General features: G+C 41.3%; 1 protein-coding gene across 2 annotated transcripts; it reads left to right on the top strand.

The window, feature by feature from the left end:
• The first annotated feature begins 10,638 nt into the window (after positions 1 to 10,638).
• On the top strand, positions 10,639 to 16,673 carry Uqcrb (ubiquinol-cytochrome c reductase binding protein). 2 transcript variants are annotated; one of them, XM_042264715.2, is made up of 4 exons: positions 10,639 to 10,791; positions 13,644 to 13,715; positions 15,541 to 15,716; positions 16,467 to 16,673. In XM_042264715.2, the coding sequence occupies exons 1-4, from the start codon at positions 10,773 to 10,775 to the stop codon at positions 16,542 to 16,544; spliced, it is 345 nt and encodes a 114-aa protein (XP_042120649.1). In that variant the 5' UTR covers positions 10,639 to 10,772; the 3' UTR covers positions 16,545 to 16,673. The 2 variants fall into 2 exon arrangements, with proteins under 2 accessions (XP_042120649.1, XP_006977689.1); XM_006977627.4 differs by having other exon boundaries at positions 10,642 to 10,791; positions 15,541 to 15,707.
• Positions 16,674 to 20,513: the final 3,840 nt, after the last annotated feature.

Here is a 20,513-nt window from a genome sequence, read left to right on the forward strand (position 1 = left end):
AGAATGCTCAGCCAGTAGTTCAGTCTTATTACCAACTAGCTCTTACATTTAAATTAACCTATTTCTATGTATTGCCATATGGCCATGGCTTTACTGATCCTCTGGTGTCTTGCTTCTTGGGCTGCTTGCTTGGGTCTCTCCTGACTCCCCCTTCTTCCTCCCAGTCCTCAGTTTGATTGTCCACCTAACTTTATCCTGCCTTGCTGGAGGTTGATCAGTGCTGTGGATATCGCTCTGTATAAATAAACACTGACTGGCTGGTAGCCAGACAGGAAGTATGTACTAACAGAGAGAAGAATTGAGGGAACAGGAAGGCAGAGAGGGAGACTGCCTAGAGCTACTGCCAGGACAAGCAAGATGTAAGGTACCAGTAAAGTATAGATTAATAGAAAAGAGTAAGAGCTAGACAATGATAGGCCTGAGCTAATGGCCAAGCAGTTTAAATAATGTAAGCATCTGTGTGTTTATTTTATAAGTGGGCTCCGGGACTGGCAGGACTTGGTGGAACCCAGAGAGAAAAGCTTTCCAGCTACAGATCATCTTTATTATTAACCAATGACAGTAATACTTATAAACAGTGTACAGAAGGATCATCCCATAGCATAATTCTTCTCAAATAGTGCCACTCCCTGGTAATTAATCGTTCTTACTCAAATACTACACCAATCAATATAGAAGCTCATCACAGAGAGAGGCTAAATTTTTCTGCCAGTAGTCATTAGTTGCCTATAGTTATTTGTCTAGGGATGGGACCCCTCAAAAATTTCTCCCTTCCATGTTTGGCATGTCCATTGATATTGCCATTCATTTCAGTCTTATTTATCCAGTCATTTCTAAGAGAGATTGTTTCATAGTAGACTTCTTAGTGTCCTGGCTTATAGCATGAATCTTATTTGGTCTGAATAATAAAAACCCGGAGTCAGATATAGGGGTAAATGCTGAAAGATCAGAGAGAAAAAGAAGCAAGCCACAACTACCACCTCTTACCTCAGAGAACTTCTCAGCCTGAAAGACTGAGCTCCTGTATCCTCCCACCTGATAGTCCTCTCTCTGTCCAGCCATATCACTTCCTGTGTCCACCTACCTAGTGCTGGGATTAAAGGTATGTGCCACCACTCCCTGGCTGTGTTTCTCTTTTAGACTGGATCAATCTTGTATAGCCCAGGGTGGCCTTGAACTCCTGAACTTCCTGCTTCCTCCCAAGTGCTGGGATTAAAGGTGTGTGCCACCACTGCCTGGCCTCTATGGCTAACTAGTGGCCTAGCTCTACACTCTGATCTTCAGGTAAGCTTTATTGATTAGATCACAAACAAAATATCACCACACTGGCTCTTAAATATTTCTGCCCCGTCTTCCTCTATCTTCTCTGAGTCATACATGCAAGAGCTGTGATGTAGATGTATCCATTGGGACTGAGCTTGCCACAATCCATTGATCTTTGCATTGTATCCAGTTGTGGTTTTCTGTGATGGTCTCCATTTACTGTAAAGACAGGCTTTTCTGATGAAAGGTCGTAGCTAGATTTATCTCTAGGTATAAGGATAAGATTTAGAAAGTTAAGTAGTTATGCTGCTCTAGTAAAGTGGTGATAATAGATTGTGGATAAGTATTTAGAATACAGTTAGAAATAATGTTGGTTTGGGAAAATGGCAATAGTAGATTCTCTAGGTTCTGTGACGTCTCCAACAACAGGTAGTTGGCAGGTTTACAGTAGCAAGCATGCATTCCCGCCTATTGAGCAGGCTGATTGGACAATTAAGTCCAAATAGAAAGTTATTGATTACCCTTAAAGATATCCCCACTATTCCACAGTTGTGGGTGTTTTCCTAGGCCCATCATTTTTGTAGTCATAGGCTTTATACCTGGGTAGGACTGTTGATTGTGTTTGTCCCTTGACAGATCTCATTGCACCTTCCAGTATGTTAAGAACCAGTCCTTAGGGAGGAGGCTTCCAGGTCAGTTGCAGCTCCATTACTCTAAATCTTATGTCAAAGCATGTGGTGTCTCTGGCAACAGGCTTTCTTTCAAGTATGGGAGGTGCTGTGTGACCCTGGCACACTAAGTCAGAAGAGGGTGTCAAGTGAATCCTTCATTCTTTAAGTGCAACCTGCATACAGATCACCTAGAAGATGCAAGGCAATTAGGAAGAGGTCTCAGAAGCCTGCAGTCTGAGGAAACAAGATCAGCTGAGGAGTTGGCAGAGCACGACCCAAGAACACAAGAGAAGGAGCCGTCCAGCCACCAGACCGGGTCACCAGTGTCATAAGCCCACCCTACTTTGACTGGGAACAGGTAAGGCCCTATCTCCCGTCTGGCAGACCAGATCTCTAGCCCCTCTAGCAGCTGCCTGGTCCCTGCCAGTGGAGCCCCAGGGACCAGACAACGGCCTCTTTCCCTGCCCCTCGCCAAGAAAACCATCCCATGTGACACCAACAACCAGCGGAGCCATAAGCCCACCCTGCACTGATTGGGAACAACTGCTCCCTGAGACACAACCCATTAACACCAATTGGACTAAGCTGCTCCTGGAGAAACAGAGCCCATCAGCAACGATTTGACCAAAAACTCCCAGTGGACCAAGAATACCAATTGGAACAAGAGAGGCACCCTCAGACACAGACACTGCCTGCACCAAGCAGAGGAAGAGATGAGTAGATAGAAGCTAGTGCAATATATAGGCAACAACATAAAAACCTATATGACAACATCAGAACCTAGTGTTTCTACACCTGCAAGACCTGAACATACTAACGCAGAAGCACAAGAAATCAATCCTAAAAATGACTTTAAAAAGATGATAGAGGCCCTTAAAGAGGAAATGAAAAATTCCCTTAAAGAGGAAATGAAAAATTCCCTTAAAAGAAATGGAAGAAAAAACAAACAAAAATTGGAAGAAATCAAAGAAAGCCAAGAAAAAGCAATTAAACAGATGAAGGAAACAATTCAAGATTTAGAAGTTGAAATCGAGACAATAAAGAAGACACAAACTGAGGGAATGCTGGAAATAGAAAATATGACTAAACAAACAGGAACTACAGATGCAAGCATAACCAACAGAATGCAAGAGATGGAACAGAGAATCTCTGATGTTGAAGACACAATAGAAAAAATAGATTCGTTCGCCAAAGAAAACACTAAAGCAAAAAATGTCATTAACACAAACATCCAGGAAATTTGGGACACCATGAAAAGACCAAACCTAAGAATAATAGGTATAGAAGAAGAAGAATATCAATTCAAAGGCACAGAAAATATATTCAACAAAAACATAAAAGAAAACTTTCCCAACCTAAAGAAAGAAATACCTATGAAGATAGAAGCTTACAGAACACCAAATAGGCCGGATCCAAAAAAAAAAAAAAAATAGTCCCCTCACCACATAATAATCAAACCACTAAACATAAAGAATAAAGAAAAATATTAAGAGCCGAAAGGGAAAAGGCCAAGTAACATAAAGGCAGACCCATCAGAATAACACAGACTTCTCAATAGAGAATATGAAAGCTAGAAGGTCCTGGACAAACATTATGCTGACACTAAGAGACCACAGATGCCAACCCAGACTATTACACCCAGCAAAACTCTCAATCACCATAGACGGAGTAAACAAAATATTCCATGATAAAACCAGATTTAAACAATACCTATCCACAAATCCAGCCCTACAGGAAGCACTAGAAGGAAAAATCCAACCTAAGGAAATTAGACACACTCATGAAAAACTCAGGCAATAGATAATCCCACACTAACCAATACCAAAGAAGGAAAACAACACTACCACAAAAAAAATAACAGGAGTTACAATCACTGACCATTAATATCCCTCAATCAATGGTCTCAACTCACCTATAAAAAGACACAGGCTAACAGAATGGATACGAAAACAGGATCCACCCTTCTGTTGCATACAAGAAACACACCTCAACCTCAAAGACAGACACTACTTCAGAGTAAAAGGCTGGGAAAAGGCTTTCCAATCAAATGGACTTAAGAAGCAAGCTGGTGTAGCTATCCTAATATCTAATAAAATAGACTTCAAACTAAAAACAATCAAAAGAGATCAGGAAGGACATTACATATTTATCACAGGGAAAATCCACCAAGTATGGGAGGCAACCTAGGGCAACAGCAATAGCCTTTGTTTTGTGGGTAGTCTCCTGGCTCCTGACCAACAACTTGAAGGGAGGTTTTCTATGGCTGGCACTAATTTTTTTTTGTAGTCTATGGCTCTTGAAAGCATTATCAGCCCATGTGCAATAACTCCATTTTATATAATTCCTCTTCCCTCCCCAGTTAAAGTGCCCCCCATTCCCATTCCATGCATCTCTGTCCTACCATCCCCTTTCTAGAGCTCCTTCTTTGCTGATTGCCCCAGGATGCCTTTCTCTTTTCCTGGCTCCTGCTTTTACTACAGGCTGTACACTCAAACCTAAAGATTCAAAGTTAGGATTCACAAGTAACAGAAGAGAATCTGTCTTCTGGGTTGGGATCACCTCAATCAGTATATTATTTCCCAGTTCCATCCACTTGCCTACAAATTTTATTATTTCATTTTGCTTTACAGCTGAATATAATTTCGTTGTGGTTATATACATTTTAATTATCTATGAGTTAAAGGACATTGACATTGTTTCCATTTCCTAGCTACTTAATAGAGTGGCAATGAACATAACTAAGCAAGTGTCTGTAGTAGAATATAAAATCTTTAAAGTGTGTGTGTGTGTGAATGCCAGGGGTCAAAGTCATATCTTTTCTGTCCACCTACTTATTTGAGACAGAGTCTCTGACTGTACCCGGAGCTCACCAGTTCCACAAGACTATATGGCTAGCAAGCCCCAAGGACATTCTTTCCTTTGTTTCCCCAGAGCTAAGGTTATTAGTGTGTATCACTGTGGGTAGCTTTTTTATATGGGTGCTGGGAATTTGAATTCAGTTCTTCATTCTTGTGCAGCAGGCCCTTAACTAGCTGAGCCATCATTCCAGCTGATTTAAATTTTTTATTACTGTAAGCTGATGGTTTCATTAGAAATGATTTCTTTTAAGGATTTATTTATGTATTTTATATGTATGGGTGTTTGTCTGCATGTATGCACACTAGAAGAGGGCATCTGATCCTATGACTCGGACTACAGTCATAGACAGTTGTGGGCTGCCTTGTGGGTGCTGGGAATGAACTCAGGAACTCTAGAAGAGCAGCCAGTGCTCTTAACCACTAATCCATCTCTCTAATCCCAGAAATGATTTCTTGATGTTGTCTATTTGTAGACATATACCTTGGTAGGGATTTCTTACAAATTTCCAGTAAATTAATTTATGTTTGATTTAATCATCCTTCCTAGGAAGAACTAAAATTTAGTGAGCTTAGAGAAAAGGAGTAAATTTACTACAGGCCAATAATGTATCATTCCTGGGAAGCTTTGAGAATAGTGGAGGATTTTCTCCTTTTGCATTCACTGGTCTTTGAAAATAGTTTTGTTACAGTTTTTTTTTTATTTTGAAATGTTATGAGTTGCTAGAGCATGAAATGTCACTCATCCAGTATCTCCTGTTCTACTCTAACAGACCATTTGGGATTATCCATCATGTCACCTTCTCTGAGCATGAGTATTTAAAATTATCCACAATTAGTTACTGGGAATCAGGAAACTCTGAAGATAAGCAATGAGACATAGTGATGGCCATAAGAAACCTTGGGCTTAGCACCAGCAAGATTTATAGCATGAGCTGGTACATTTTCCCCAATTACTATTTATATGTTAACCAGGACAAGTGACTTGGTCCCTATGTCTTTGCTCAAGAAGTTTCCTTCCACAGTGACTCTGGGCCAATATGGTTTGGCTCATTGAACATTATTAAGCAGTGCCTTGAAAACCATTTATATATTAGGGCTAGTCTTAGAATAATTATTGGAACTATAAAGAAGACCAATTGCCAGAGAAACTGGGTGGAGAGGAAGATGGCTGGCAAAATAACAATTAAAAAAAAATTCAGCCATTTCAACATGTCAAGTGATGTGAGGTAGGAAAGCCAGCAGTGTGAGTATTTCAGTCTTTGCAGAAACACCCAGCCAAGTCAAAGTTGGGACATAATGAGTTTTAACTAGGATGTGGTTTACTTTACACCAGAGTTCTATGTTGTATTGGATATCCTGAAAGACTACTGTGAGTGACTAAGTGGGTGATTGCTCAGGACCAGATATAGTATCTTTCCTATTACTTATTAATTTGACATTTAAGGTTCTAAAATACATTGGTTAATGTGACACAGTTGTGTGTTTCCATCAGTTCTCCAAATGAATAAACAAACAAACAAACAAACAAACAAAAAACAGCTAAGACGGCACAGACCTACCTGGTCTGTCTATGTCTGGGGACTTCATTTGCCTTTATGAACTATCCACTCAGAATAGGCTAGCTTGGAGCTAACTAAGGCATTGGTTTAGTCAGCCAAGTGCTGCTCATATACGGGAACCTCAGTTTAATCCCCAGAACCCATGTAATAACTGAGGGCTACAGTTCACACATAATCCCAATGCTGGGGAGATGGAAGCAGAAGAATCCCTCGGGCTTGCTGGCCAGCCAATCTTGTCCAAATTGGTGAACGCTAAATACAGTGAAAGATTCTATCTCAAAAGCTAAGGTGAAGAGTAGTTGAGAAAGACATTCAACTATTGGGGAATATTATTTTAAGATGTGTTACTTTGGTTTATGTTGCATTTGCTTAGCTCGGTGAAGCTGTGTTACTGTGCCTGTCTAAAACACCTGATTGGTCTAATAAAAAGCTGAACAGCCAATAGCATGGAGAAAGGATAGCCAGTGCTGGCAGGCAGAAAGAATTAATAGAAGGAGAAATCTGGGAGAAAAGAGATCTAGGAGTGAGAGAAAGCAGAGACATCAGAGACCAGCCACCCAGCTATACAACCAGCAACAGAGTAAGAAAGAAGGGTACACAGGAATAGAGAACAGCAAAAGCTCAGAAGCAAAAGACAGATGGGTTAATTTAAAGTTAGGAAAAGCTGGTAAGAAGGATAACCAAACTACAGCCCACTGCTCTAGAGAAGGTAGCTTACAAGGATTACCCTAAGAGGGACGCATGGATTGCCCTAGGAAGGGGAATTAGATGAGCTCTCCATGGGTAAACTAAAGGGGGGGCAATAAAGAGCAGGGGATGGGGGATGAGAACATAAGTGAACGGGATGGTCAAGCTGGAACAGGAACAAAGTGGGAGAGCAATGAAAGAAATACCTTGATAGAAGGAGACATCACGGGGATAGGGAGAAACCTGATACTAGGGAAGTTCCCAGAAATCCACAAAGATGACCCCCAGTTTAGACTACTAGCAGTGGTCTACCACTACCAGTAATCAGATCAGTGAATACCCTGACTATCATCATAGTGCCTTCATTCAGATGGAAGCAGATGCAGAGATCCACAGCCAGGTACTAGGCCAGACTCCAGGGGTCCAGTCGAAGAGAGGGAAGAGGGATTCTATGAGCAAGAGGTATCAAGATTATGATGGGGAAATCTACAGAGACAACCAAACTAAGCTAATGGGAATTCATGAACTTTATACCAACAGCTGTGGAACCTCCATGGAACTGGAGGCTTTCTGTATAAATGAGACGGTTGTATAGCTTGATCTGGGCCCCTCCTGGCAGTAGGATCAGGATCCATCCCTGGTGCATGAGCTGGCTTTTTTGAGCCCATTGCCTGTGGTGGGACACCTTTCACAGCCTTGGTGCAGGGGCTTGAACCTGCCTCAACTGAATGGACCAGGCTCTGCTGACTCCCCATGGGAGGCCTTACCTTTTCAAAAGAGGGAATGGAAGGTGGGTTGTGGGGGGAGGCTGGGGAGATGAGAGGAAGGAAGAGAGGGGGATCTGTGATTGGAATGTAAAATTAATTTAAAAAAAGCTGGCAAGCCAGGCAGTAGTGGCTCACGCCTTTAATCCCAGCACTTGGGAGGCAGAGGCAGGCGGATCTTTGTGAGTTCGAGGCCAGCCTGGTCTACAGAGCGATATCCAGGAAAGGCACAAAGAAACCCTGTCTCGGGAAAAAAAAAAAAAAAAAAAAAAAAAAAAGCTGGCAAGAAACAAGCCAAGCTAAGGCCATGCATTCATAATTAAGAATAAGCCTCCATGTGTGATTTATTTGGGAGCTGGGTAATAGGCCCACAAAGAAAGAGTAAGAAAACAACCAACAATATTCAACTTAGACCTCTGGCATGCACATGTCAACAAACATACATGCACACATATTGACATACAAACACACACAGGGCATACAAAGAATGTGTTAGCTGTGTTGCTGCGCTGGACAATCCTAAAGTTTTAAGCAATTTAAAACATAATGGCTGTTTCTTGAGCATGCCTTTCTTGAGACTACAAGTGGTTTAATGGAACAGATTGATGCATTCTGGATGTCTTCGTTATGACTGGAGTGTCACCAATCTTCTAAAGGGAAAAGAAATGTCAAAGATTACTTTTTAAAACTTGCTGAGCTTTTTTTTTTTTTGGCAGGGTACACCAAAGCATCACATGTATTAAAGAGTCAAAGTAGTGTAATCTCTATGCCAGCGGTAGAGAAATAAAACAATTTTTAAAATATTAAAATTCATTGTAGTAATTTGCATGTATATGTGTGTGAATGTATGTTCACACATGCATGAAGTCAAAAAAGGGCTTTAGAGCCGGGCGGTAGTGGCTCACGCCTTTAATCCCAGCACTTGGGAGGAGCCTGCCTCTGCCTCCCATCCTTTAGAGGTGGTGATGAGCTGCCTGACATTGGCACTGGAAACTGAACCCAGGTGCTCTGGAAGAGCAGCAAGTGTTTGTATCCACTGAACCATTTCCCCAATCCCCTAAAATATTTTAAACCAGCATTAACAAGCACTAACAAACACCAAGCCCTAGGCTTACTGTCTACAAAGCTGGATTTTTTTTTTTTACTATCGTGGATATCTGATACTTTGGCATACCTTGATCTTCCTCTCTGGCCACTTTCACCCTGATGCTGAAACATTTCAGGATGAAGAGTTTAATGAATAACCTCTGCAAAGCAATATGCCAGTGTACTAATCTATTTGTTTATTCCTATCATTCAGACTTCGTATTGACTACTGCATACACTCTTAGAGCTGAGGGATATAAGGTAGCAGAAACAGAAGGGGAGAAGGCAACAGAACTTTAGAACTTGTGACTAAAGCCATTAAATAACATCTTGAATTCATAATGATACAGTTCTATGCTGTCCCAGGTTTCAACTTAAGACTGAAAGACAGCAGGGTAAAGACAATGTTGAGTCATAGTCAAACTCAACAGTACTATCAGTTTCCCTATTTTCTGTCCTTAGTTTTATGTCTTAGACTTCACCTGTTTGGGCTGAGACCTTGAAAGTATACAGTCTATGTACTTGCTACACTTTTAATATTATATACAGATTCCAAAATATACCTTAGGTTTAATATGTTTTTTTGTTTTGTTTTAGGTGAGTGGTGGTGGGTGATCCAGAATGGTGTCAAATTTACTATGTAGACAACTCCAGCCTAGAATTGGCAGTGATCCTCCTGCCTCAGCCTACTGAATTCTAGGACCATAGGCATGTGTCACTACTCCCGCCTTAAAGTTATTATTTTTAGAGTTTATCTGACCTTTCTACTAAAATGGTCTGATATGGATCCTTACGTGGAGAAAGTGAAGCCTAGAGGTTTAGTCTTCTGGGATTAGTTATGCAGCATATGATTCTAAAATAAGGAAACCTGAATTTGAACCTGTATTTCTCAATTCTAGTTTTAAAAAAAAGTGGACTCCTCCCAGTTCAGTGCCTTTGGATAAGTTACCTAATCTTTCTGAGGTTTAGCTTCCTTTTCTCTCCAATACTGATAAGAACGGTAATTACACCATAGATTTAGAATTAAGTGAGAATACAGCCACCCTTCTGTGTCTGAAGATCCGACATCTAATGATTCAATCTACCACAGATTGGGGCAGGATATATCTGTATTGCACATGTATGTACATTTTCCTGTGTTATTTCCAAAATAATGCAGTGTAACAGCTATTTGTGTAGCGTTTATTTCATATCCTGTATTAAAGGTAATCTAGAGGTTATTTAAAGAATGCAGGAGATACATGTAAATTAACCGTCTCTAAGTAATGGTTCCATTTATACCGTAAAAGTACCTTCCTGTAACAGAACCTTGAATATCCCCGTCTCCTAATTTCTCGCTCAGTATTTTTCCCATTGTGTGACGAAAAATGTTTCTTGCAACCGAGCGCACAAAATCAGCGCCCAATGTGTGGACTTAACTCAGAAAAGAAAGCCAAAACAAGAGCCTTCCGCGGGCCGTCAGAGCTGCGCCTGCGCGGCCCCCCGCTCCATGCAGGACGCCTGCGCGTGAGCCCTCCTCCTCCTCCTCCTCCTCCCCCCTCCTCCTCCTCCTCTCTCCCCCTCCCTCCTCCTCCCCCCCCACTTCTTCCTCCTCCTCTCTCCCCCTCCCTCCTCCTCTCTCCCCCCTCCCTCCTCCTCTCTCCCCCCTCCCCTCTCCCTTCTCCTCTCTGCCCCTTCCCTCCTCCTCCCTCCCCCCTCCCTCCTCCTCTCTCCCCCCTCCCCTCTCCCTTCCCCTCTCTTCTTCCTCCCTCCTCCTCCCCCCCACTTCCTCCTCCTCCGCCGCCGCCTCCCCTTCCCCCATCCTAAGGTATGCAGGACGCCTGCGCGTGAGCCCCACGTCGTCTAGGACTTACCCAGAAGGCAGCGCTCCACGCTCAGGTCAAAATGGCGGGCCGACCTGCAGGTAAGTGAACCTTCTCGGTTTGATTTTCCTACCGGCTTGCTCCCCTTTTGCTCTAAGTAGTCAGTGTGAGCTCTGACGGCCCGCCGAAGGCTCTTGTTTAGGCTTTCTTATCTGCGTTAAGTCCACACATTGGGCTGATGATTTTGTGCGCTCGGTTGCTAGAAACACTTTTCGTCACACAGTGGGAAAAACAGTGTGGCGTCCCAGCACAGCTCAAAGGACAGGTTTCGCTGAGCCGGGCCCGGGCAGCCTGCGGGTTCGAACGGGGACCTCTGCCCGAAGAAGCCCGCCGGGGCTGGACAGCGGGTTCGGCCTCCTCCCCTCGGCCTTAGGACGTCTTGGGGAAGTGAGGCGGTGAGAAGGTAGCGGAAGTCTGCCGCAGTGACCTGAGGGAGCACTTCGAGTCAGACGCTGTCCTCCGCGTTAGCTGCTTAAGTCCTACCGCTTCTGTTGTTTCACGCTGGTGACAGTGACCGGAGCAAATAGCGTTCTGACCCCACATTCAGCACCACGAGCTTCCGTCCAGTTAGAGGGAGATAAGATAGGTTTATGCTGAGGTATATCTGGAACGTGAGCTGGAGCTGCAGAGCTGGAAGGACTTGTGTTTACTGTAGGCACTAGAATATTGAAAACATTCACTTCAAGTAGTACCCCTTACCCTCCCCCCCCCCTTTTTAAAGCAAATCTTTGCCTTTTGGCGGTATAAATTGGAATAGCGTTTCAAAACAATACTGGTACCTTTCTCACATCCCTAGAAATTGTGAAGGTCACCCACTTGTCAAAATTTTAAGGAACCTTACTAAATTTAACGTAGTCAGCCTAGGTGTTGGTGCTTAATACTAGAGACTTGATTTCAACAGAGTTCAGATTGGCTCCCTTCCATAAGGCTGCTTCCTTTCCTGCAACAGACTTTTAACCTAGCTAATGTGGAAAGGGTGAACAGAGTAGTGCCTGGCACATTATACTTGTTAAATGAATATTAATCGTTGCATTGTGTACAGTTTAGCTCCTATGCGTTTGTTTGTAGTTTTTTTTTTTTACTCATTAAGTTTTATATTTGAATTTTTTGAGTCAGGGTGTCATGTAGCCCAAGCCAGCTTTGAATTCACTGGGTATTGAAGGATGACCTTGAACTTCTGATCGTTTTGGTAACCTAAAAATGCTAGAATTGAAGGAATGCACCACCACACCCATTTTATATGGTGCTGGAGATGGAACCCCCAGGGCTTTGTGGTGCATGTTAGGCAGGCACTGTACCAACTGAGTGATTAGTCCTTAACTGCTTTAATTTTCTCTTAGAAACTATTTTATACACAACTTTTAATTTCTGAGGTTGGACGAAGCCATGTAGTAATCTAAACCTAATCTTAGTAATCTTCCTAAGGAGTAGGAAGTCATAAGGAGCTAACTGAGAAGATAACTTGCTTTTCTCCTTGGTAAGAAACTAGCCCTAGACAAAATTTTAAAAGAAAATTTAGGGCATGATAAGAGAGCTCAGTTGATAAAGTGCTTGCCTTGCAATGCATGGACTTGCCTGAATTCAATTTCCAGAGCCCGTGTTGTTGGTTGGTTGGTTGGTTTTGTAATAATGCCTTAGTTCCAGACCAGCCAGTTACATGGTGAGCCCTGCCTCAGTAGCCCTAGTCCATGCTTTTAATGTTAGTGCTGGAGAGGTGGAGAGATGATAGGTGGATCTCTGGGACTCAGGTAGCCTAGTATACTTGTCAAGTTCCAAGCCAGTGAAAGATGCCATCTCAAAAATTAAAAAAAAAAAAAAAAGATGATTAGGACCTAATGTTGTCCTCTGGCCCACACTTGTCCCTCTCCCACCCCTCATGTTTTAAAAAGAAAGATTAGGCTTGTTGCCTTTACATCTGTCTTGTCAACATCAGGCACTCTCCTGCTTCCTTGACCTCTTCTTCTAGGTTACTTACTCATCAGGCTCAGCTTTGTTCCCCAAAAGTTATAAGTTGTTTTTGTTTGTTTTGTTTTTGTTTTTGTTTTTTTTTTCGAGACAGGGTTTCTCTGTGTAGCTTTGCGCCTTTCCTGGAGCTCACTTGGTAGCCCAGGCTGGCCTCGAACTCACAGAGATCCGCCTGGCTCTGCCTCCCGAGTGCTGGGACTAAAGGCGTGCGCCACCAACGCCCGGCTGTTTGTTTTGTTTTAAGGCTGAGCTATGTGTTCCAGCCCTTATTTTAGTTTTTGTTTGTTTGTTTATACAAGGTCTATAATTCACAATCTTAACTGCCTTGGCTTCCTGAGTGCTGAGGTTACATGTGTGCTCTGTTACAATAAATTTTAACATGAAGTATTTCTCCGTATTCTTGTTCAAATCCCTTGATGAACAGTTAGCTGTTTGGGAGGAGAAAAATCTATTGATAATTAAATTATTAAGTGCTGTTATAAAAGTTTTTCCAGAAATTATATTTCAAAGATGATAGCCAAATGAGATTATGAGAACTTTTATTTTGGAGACTAGGAGAAGCCTGTCACCTAACCTGAAATCTCATAGATTTACCCCCTTTGGAAAGAAAAACTAATTTCTGCAACTACAAATAGTAGAAATGCTCCAGGTCTCTTTCCTGTCCCTGATTCTTTCAGTTCTGATAGTAGCAGATGATGTCAGGGCAGAGGGCATTGGACTTTGAGAACCCAAAGTGTCAGGAAGTATACCTGTGGATGGATATTAGGCACCTTCAGTATTGAGCTCATGGTTTTCTCACATGATATCATAAGTGAAATAATTATCTATATTGTATACGAAGGGATATTTATTCTTAAATTTATAAGAGTTCTTTGGCTATTAATGCATTCGTCTGTAAGTGTAGCAACTAACAGTGTGGTAATTATAGTTGCAGCATCAAGCAAGTGGCTGGATGGTTTTCGAAAATGGTATTATAATGCTGCAGGATTCAACAAACTGGGTAAGTATCTGTTTTCTGTGGTCCTCTTGTTCTTCCTGAATGCAGTGTGTGTTCTTTCTGAATTTTTAAGAATTCTTTTTTTTTTTTTTTTTTTTTTTTGTTTTTTTTTTGTTTTTCGAGACAGGGTTTCTCTGTGTAGCTTTGCGCCGTTCCTGGAACTCACTTGGTAGCCCAGGTTGGCCTCAAACTCACAGAGATCCACCTGGCTCTGCCTCCCGAGTGCTGGGATTAAAGGCCTGCGCCACCACCGCCCAGCAAGAATTCTTATAGTTCCAAAAAGATGTTTTATTTTGTTTTTGTGTGTATCAAATTTATTTTGAGTTCTTGATCTTTTGAAGAGAGGGCTAAAGTCCCAGATGTTTGCTTTCACATCTTTATGTGATTTGTGGGCTTTCTTAGAGCTTTCTAATTTTCTGTGAACTTTATTTTGTGGTCTAGAAGCTGAATGGAAGCATCAGCAGATCTTAGGATTCCTTAGTATAATTTTTAAGTTCTTTATGACTTTAAAAAAGAATTTCTCGCCGGGCGGTGGTGGCGCACGCCTTTAATCCCAGCACTCGGGAGGCAGAGGCAGGCGGATCTCTGTGAGTTCGAGGCCAGCCTGGGCTACCAAGTGAGTTCCAGGAAAAGGTGCAAAGCTACACAGAGAAACCCTGTCTCGAAAAACAAAAAACAAAAAAAAAAAAGAATTTCTCATACCAGCGTGTGCTTGTGGATGTCAGAGGAGGACTTCTGGAGTCCATCTGTTCTCTCTTTCCTCCATGGGGTCTAGGGATCTAAGTTGGGTCAATAGACTTGTGCAATAAGTACCTTCACCTGCCTAGCCATCTCACTGGTTCTAGTTATTTAATACCTTCCTTCATCTAAGATTAGAAAAAGAGATGTGGTCTACTTAGGTTTTCAATGGCAAGATACACATTTTAAATATTTTTTTGAGAGCCGGGCGGTGGTGGCGCACGCCTTTAATCCCAGCACTCGGGAGGCAGAGCCAGGTGGATCTCTGTGAGTTCGAGGCCAACCTGGGCTACCAAGTGAGTTCCAGGAACGGCGCAAAGCTACACAGAGAAACCCTGTCTCGAAAAACCAAAAAAAAAAAAAAAAGAAAAAAGAAAGAGTAAATATTTTTTGAACTGATTTATATGAAATAGGAATTTTATTATAGTGGTTTTAAAAGGCCCACATATTCCTTCAAGAAATAACTCAGGTCTGAAATGCTTTTGGTTTCTGTCTTTCATAGTGATTTGGTGCTTTTTCAGTCAGATCTTGAATTATAAATCTTAAGATATTTTGCTCATTAGAAAGAGAAAATGTGAGTGGAGAAGATGGCTCAGTGAGCCACACAGGCCTGATAACCTTGAGTTCAGAACCAGCATAAAAGCTGAAACAGTAGCACAAGTAGCTGTAATCCCAGATTGCCACTGTGGGAAGATGGGAGGCAGAGACAAGAATTTCTAGAAGCTGGTGGTCTAGCTCTTGCAAGTGGCATAGAGACTCTATCTCACACAAGGTGGAGAGGCAAGAATTGACACCTTCAGTTTACCCTTTGACTTCTACGTGTATGTGGAGGTACATGTATGTGCATGCACACACATACATGAAAAGCTCCTACCACGTATGGTGAGTTATGCCTTAATTTTAGCAGTGGAGAGACAGAGACAAAAAGATGGTCATTTCAAGATTTCAAGGCAAATAGGAGTCTGAGACTGGGTTATTCTCGAGTTCAAGGCCAGCCAGGGCTACATAGTGATACCCTGTCTTAAAAAAAAAAAAATTTTTTTTTTTTTTGAGATAGCTCTTTAATCTGTTTTTTCTGTTCCTATCACAGGGTTAATGCGAGATGATACAATATACGAGACTGAAGATGTGAAAGAAGCCATAAGAAGGCTTCCTGAGAATATTTATAATGACAGAATGTTTCGAATTAAGAGAGCTCTGGACCTGACCATGAGGCATCAGATCTTGCCTAAGGAGCAGTGGACAAAATATGAGGAGGTAGAACAGGTTTGCTTTTTCTAAATAACAGTGTTTGTCACTCAGCATGCAGTATTAGAAACAGGAGAAACACTCATTTGGGCAGTGCTTTAGTGTTCTCCAAGTCATGCTACAGAAATAGCATTTCAACAGCAAGTGAGCTTAGCAGAAAACTATCAGCTCTATTTTAAAGAACAACATGGAGAGACTTTGAGCTGAAGTGACTTTTAAAATTACTATGCAGCCGGGCGGCGGTGGCGCACGCCTTTAATCCCAGCACTCGGGAGGCAGAGGCAGGTGGATCTCTGTGAGTTCAAGGCCAGTCTGGGCTACAGAGTGAATTTCAGGATAGGCTCCAAAGCTACACAGAGAAACCCTGTCTCCAAAAACAAAAACAAATAAAATAAAATAAAATCACTAAGCTAGTCTGTAAAGCCTGGTCTAGAATCTAGGTTTTCTGCCTCGTGGGCCATTTTTTCTTCCCTCTACTCCAGTTCCTGCTCTAATCAAAAGAGTTTCAGTTTAGTTATATAAAGACCCTGAGTGATCTTCTAGTTCCTAGCCTGGACATCATCATTGAAACCTGGCAAACCTATAGACATAGTTTTTTCCTTGGTACTCCTTCTGACCTCCTCATTGCATGATCTTTGTGAGGTGTTACATTTAAAGAGCACAGAGTTCCTAGAAGTTCAGATTATATTTTCTTATGTTACAAGGAAAAAGTTTGATTGTAATGAATTTGAGATTTAAGACCTATTATTTTTCTTCTTCATTCTTTAGGACAAATTCTACCTTGAACCTTATCTGAAAGAGGTTATTCGGGAAAGAAAAGAGAAAGAAGAATGGACAAAGAAGTGATCTTGTAGTTGAGATCTGTGGATGTGCCTGGCCTTAGCATGTTTTTATGAAGTTTCAACTTGAATCACAATTTAAGAATTATTTGCTCTGCAGAGGCCTCTCTTTAAATAAATGTCTATTGTAACCATTGTTGGAATGTTTGAATTTAATTCAGACTCTTAATCTGATACTTTTTGTAATCACCTGCTTTTTTTTTTTTTTTTTTTTTGGGTTTTCGAGACAGGGTTTCTCTGTGTAGCTTTGCGCCGTTCCTGGAACTCACTTGGTAGCCCAGGCTGGCCTCAAACTCACAGAGATCCACCTGGCTCTGCCTCCCAAGTGCTGGGATTAAAGGCCTGCGCCACCACCGCCCGGCTGTAATCACTTTCTGACACAATTTTTTCCACACTTCTAAGGTGTTTTAGTTGCTGTTTAACTGCTTGAAGATGAGAAAGGCTGCTTTAATCATCTCTTCATTGGCTAGATAATCAGCCAGGTTACTAAAAATATATCATTTTATACAAGCCGAATAGTCTGCTTTAGACGTTGTGGGCTAGTGAGACACTGGGAAGTCATAGCAAGGCCTAAACTGCAGGTTGAGATGAAGGAAGAGGCAACCATCACTGGACAGATAGGTCCAAAGTGACTTAGGAAAGGAGGAAATCTTTCCCAGGACATGAGACAGTCTTTCCCAACAAACGGCTCTCTACTTAGATTTATTTTGCATCCTGCCATCCCAATCTGGGCTCATATAACTTCTCTGTATGTACAGGTGCACATGCTCCTTTGCTGATCAATTAAAAAACAACACCCCCCCCCCCCCCGAAGAAAAAAGCAGGTATTAGGACAATAGGGAAAAACACAAAGACAAATTATACTTTCTTTTAAATGTTCCTTTAAGAACTAGGTACATGAGCTGGGCGGTGGTGGTACACGCCTTTAATCCCAGCACTCGGGAGGCAGAGGCAGGCAGATCTCTGAGTTCAAGGCCAGCCTGGGCTAGCAAGTGAGTTCCAGAAAAGGCGCAAAGCTACACAGAGAAACCCTGTCTCGGAAAAAAAAAAAAAAGAACTAGGTACAGAGCTAGGCTAGTGTGCATGTCTAATCTTAGCACTCAGGAGTCAGGACAGCCAGGGCCACACAGACTTTCAAAAACACCAAAAAGCAAAACAACAGAAAAACCAACTAGGTAGTAAGCAGCAAAGAGTTTTCAGCTCATACGCTAATTTACAAATACAAATGAGTCACTGCTGCTGTATTGTGTGAGGTTCTTTGGTGGAGGTAAGAGCTGGGACTGCTGTGGGCACTGCATGAAGAGGAATATCTGCTGTGGGGATCCACAAAGACCAGATGGAAGAAGAGGGATGTTTTCTATTACATTTAAAGTTCATAAAACAATCAAAATGCACAGGTGCATTTGCATTCCTTTGACCCACCCCCCCCAAAAAAAAACACATACTGTCCTTTTAAAAATAATCCTAAGAGATTTTAAAGCCAGATAGTCTCAACATCGTAATGTACACTTGTAATAAAAATCCCAGCACTTGGGAAACAGATGGCAGGATTTGAGTTCAAGATCAGCTGGGTTGTATAGTGAGACTTTGAAAAAACAATATCTTAAAAGTTGTGCTAAAATATTAGCTAATTTATTATTTACTAAATTTTCAGAAAACTTTGATCCTCAATTATATTATATTTTGAAACTTATTCTTAAAGTTCTCAACACTTCTCTAATGAATTAGAGCCTTCCTAAAATGTTTTTGCTTGTGCAACTTGAAGGTACAGTGCACTGGAGAAGATTTATCCATTTTGTACCCTCACCAAATCTTTCTGGATAACAACATCTTGCAGGTTTATGGAATTTACTGCTAAGCTATGTATTGATGCAATGAAATCTAACATATGCTGTTATTTAGTTTGGGTATTTTATTACTTCAGTCACTTCTGACCATATTTCCTTTTATATGACTGCTCACTCTTTAAACACACCAGATGATTGTACATGGAACACTTAATAAAATTCATATGTGTTAAAATATAAGTGTTTTCACTTATTTGTCCTAATTTGTTTAAATTTTGGTTATATGGGTATTGGTGGAAAACACAGCATGAGCCAGTGAGACAGTTTAGAAGGTAAAGGTTCTTGCCACTAAGTTTGACAATCTGAGTTCAGTCTCCAGAACCCATATGGTAGAAGGAAAGAACTGACTACTGTTCATGCTCATACATTCATACCTACATGCAAACACATAAGTGTAAAAATATAGAAATTCTGATCTTAAAAAAAATCCCGTATCTGTAAGGACATTTCCAGAGAAGTTGAACTGAGACCAGCTCTGAAATTGGGTGGCGCCATCCTATGGCCTAAGGTCCAAGGATAAATAAAAAGGAAAAAAGGAGAAAGCAGCTGGGTGTTAGCATTCATCTACCCTTGCTTCTTGACTGTGGGAGCAATATGACCAACTTTGTTAAATTCCTGCCATATTGGGTTGATTATATGCCCTCAGACCAATGATTCTCTGTTGGGAGCCCTGCGGTCTAGTTTTAGACCAGTATATGAGTGCTTGTCCAACAGGTCCAGATGAGGTAAAAGCCCACAGGGACAGTCTTACTCGGCAAGGACCAGTGGACTTCAGGATACTGCAGGATACTGCTGGGACCACGCAGCCTGCATTCTCTCTTCTCTCTTGTGATATTGATGATTCTCTTGGTGGATTTAGTGTCATTTTGTCAATCTTGCATGGAACAGATGTGATCATTCCTGGAAACCCAATTTTTCTCCAATATTTTCCCCTAAAATTCTTTGGGAGATGATGCTTCTCAGGTTTCTTGTCTGGGGAAGCCAGCTGTCTGAAAGAGCCTGGGAGCTGTTCTGATTCAGAGCTGACAAGATCGGAGGCAGATCACACCTATTTCTGTAAATATGTTTTGAATGATATTGTTGTTCTTGAAAATGTGTGCTTATGTCAATTACCTTTTAGTTTTGTAAAGACAGGATGTACCCAACTCGATATTTGGCCAAGCCAGCAAAATGATAACTGTTGTTTTGGGTTTAAAGATGTTTTGATGTTAAAGTTGGGAAAAACACATTTGACATATTTGTTTTTGCTGGGGGTTAATGGAGGATGGAAAAAACATGTTTGTTATTATGGAAAAGCATGCTTGTTTTTGATGTATAAATAAAGATGGCTGGAGCTAAAGAAAAAAATCCATAGCATTTTAGAATCAGACATCTGATGATGTACATGAGTTCAATTTTGCTAAAAAACTTGCTTGTCTCTGTTAGTAATTGATCATGAATAGCTGAATCATTACTAAGTAGCTACATTTTAGCCTATATGCTAGAAAGTCTGTTGATTTGAGTGTTTTGTGACAATGTATTTAAAAAATTCTGGATTCTTACTAAATCTACAGTTAAAAAAAAAAAAGTATCATCTGAGCCAAAAGGGGTAGTAACTTCTTTTCAAAGAGTCAGCATGTAGTTTCTTTCTATTTAAATTTTGCTTTGCCACAAGCTGGAAACTCAGGTATGATGTCAGGGAATCAGCAAGGCTAACCTTTATAGTCACAGTTCTTCAGCTATGAAAAGAAGGGATTTAGAGGATGCAGCAGGGTTGACCTTTATAGTCATAGCTCTTCAGTTACAAAGTGAAGGGATTTGGCTTCAGAGTTGTTATAACTCATTTCAGCACTTTTTGGGGAGACTTTGATTAGTCTTTGTACTTTATTATGAAAATGAACTAATAGTGATGAAACGCCAGCTTTCCAGACATTGCTTCTATATTGTCTCACTTTATCTTCTTTGTATTATCTTGCCATAGATCTTATTTTGCCCATGACATGGAGTAATAAATTAGACTTTAAAGGTTCATTTAACACACATGCACTTGCACACACATGAACACTGACACAAATGTTCATTTTAAATCCATACATTGTGGCATGCAAGTGTAACTCCACGTAGCATTTGGGGAGCTAAGACAGAAAGAT

The sequence above is a fragment of the Peromyscus maniculatus genome, chromosome 20, assembly GCF_049852395.1.
Source record: "Peromyscus maniculatus bairdii isolate BWxNUB_F1_BW_parent chromosome 20, HU_Pman_BW_mat_3.1, whole genome shotgun sequence".
Classification (NCBI taxonomy): domain Eukaryota; kingdom Metazoa; phylum Chordata; class Mammalia; order Rodentia; family Cricetidae; genus Peromyscus; species Peromyscus maniculatus.

Bases quoted from the DNA above. Each gene is read 5' to 3' on its own strand.
- Uqcrb (XM_042264715.2), top strand. The intron at 13,716-15,540 runs GTAAGTATCTGT...TTCCTATCACAG, and splicing joins TGCAGGATTCAACAAACTGG to GGTTAATGCGAGATGATACA. The intron at 15,717-16,466 runs GTTTGCTTTTTC...TTCATTCTTTAG, and splicing joins AATATGAGGAGGTAGAACAG to GACAAATTCTACCTTGAACC.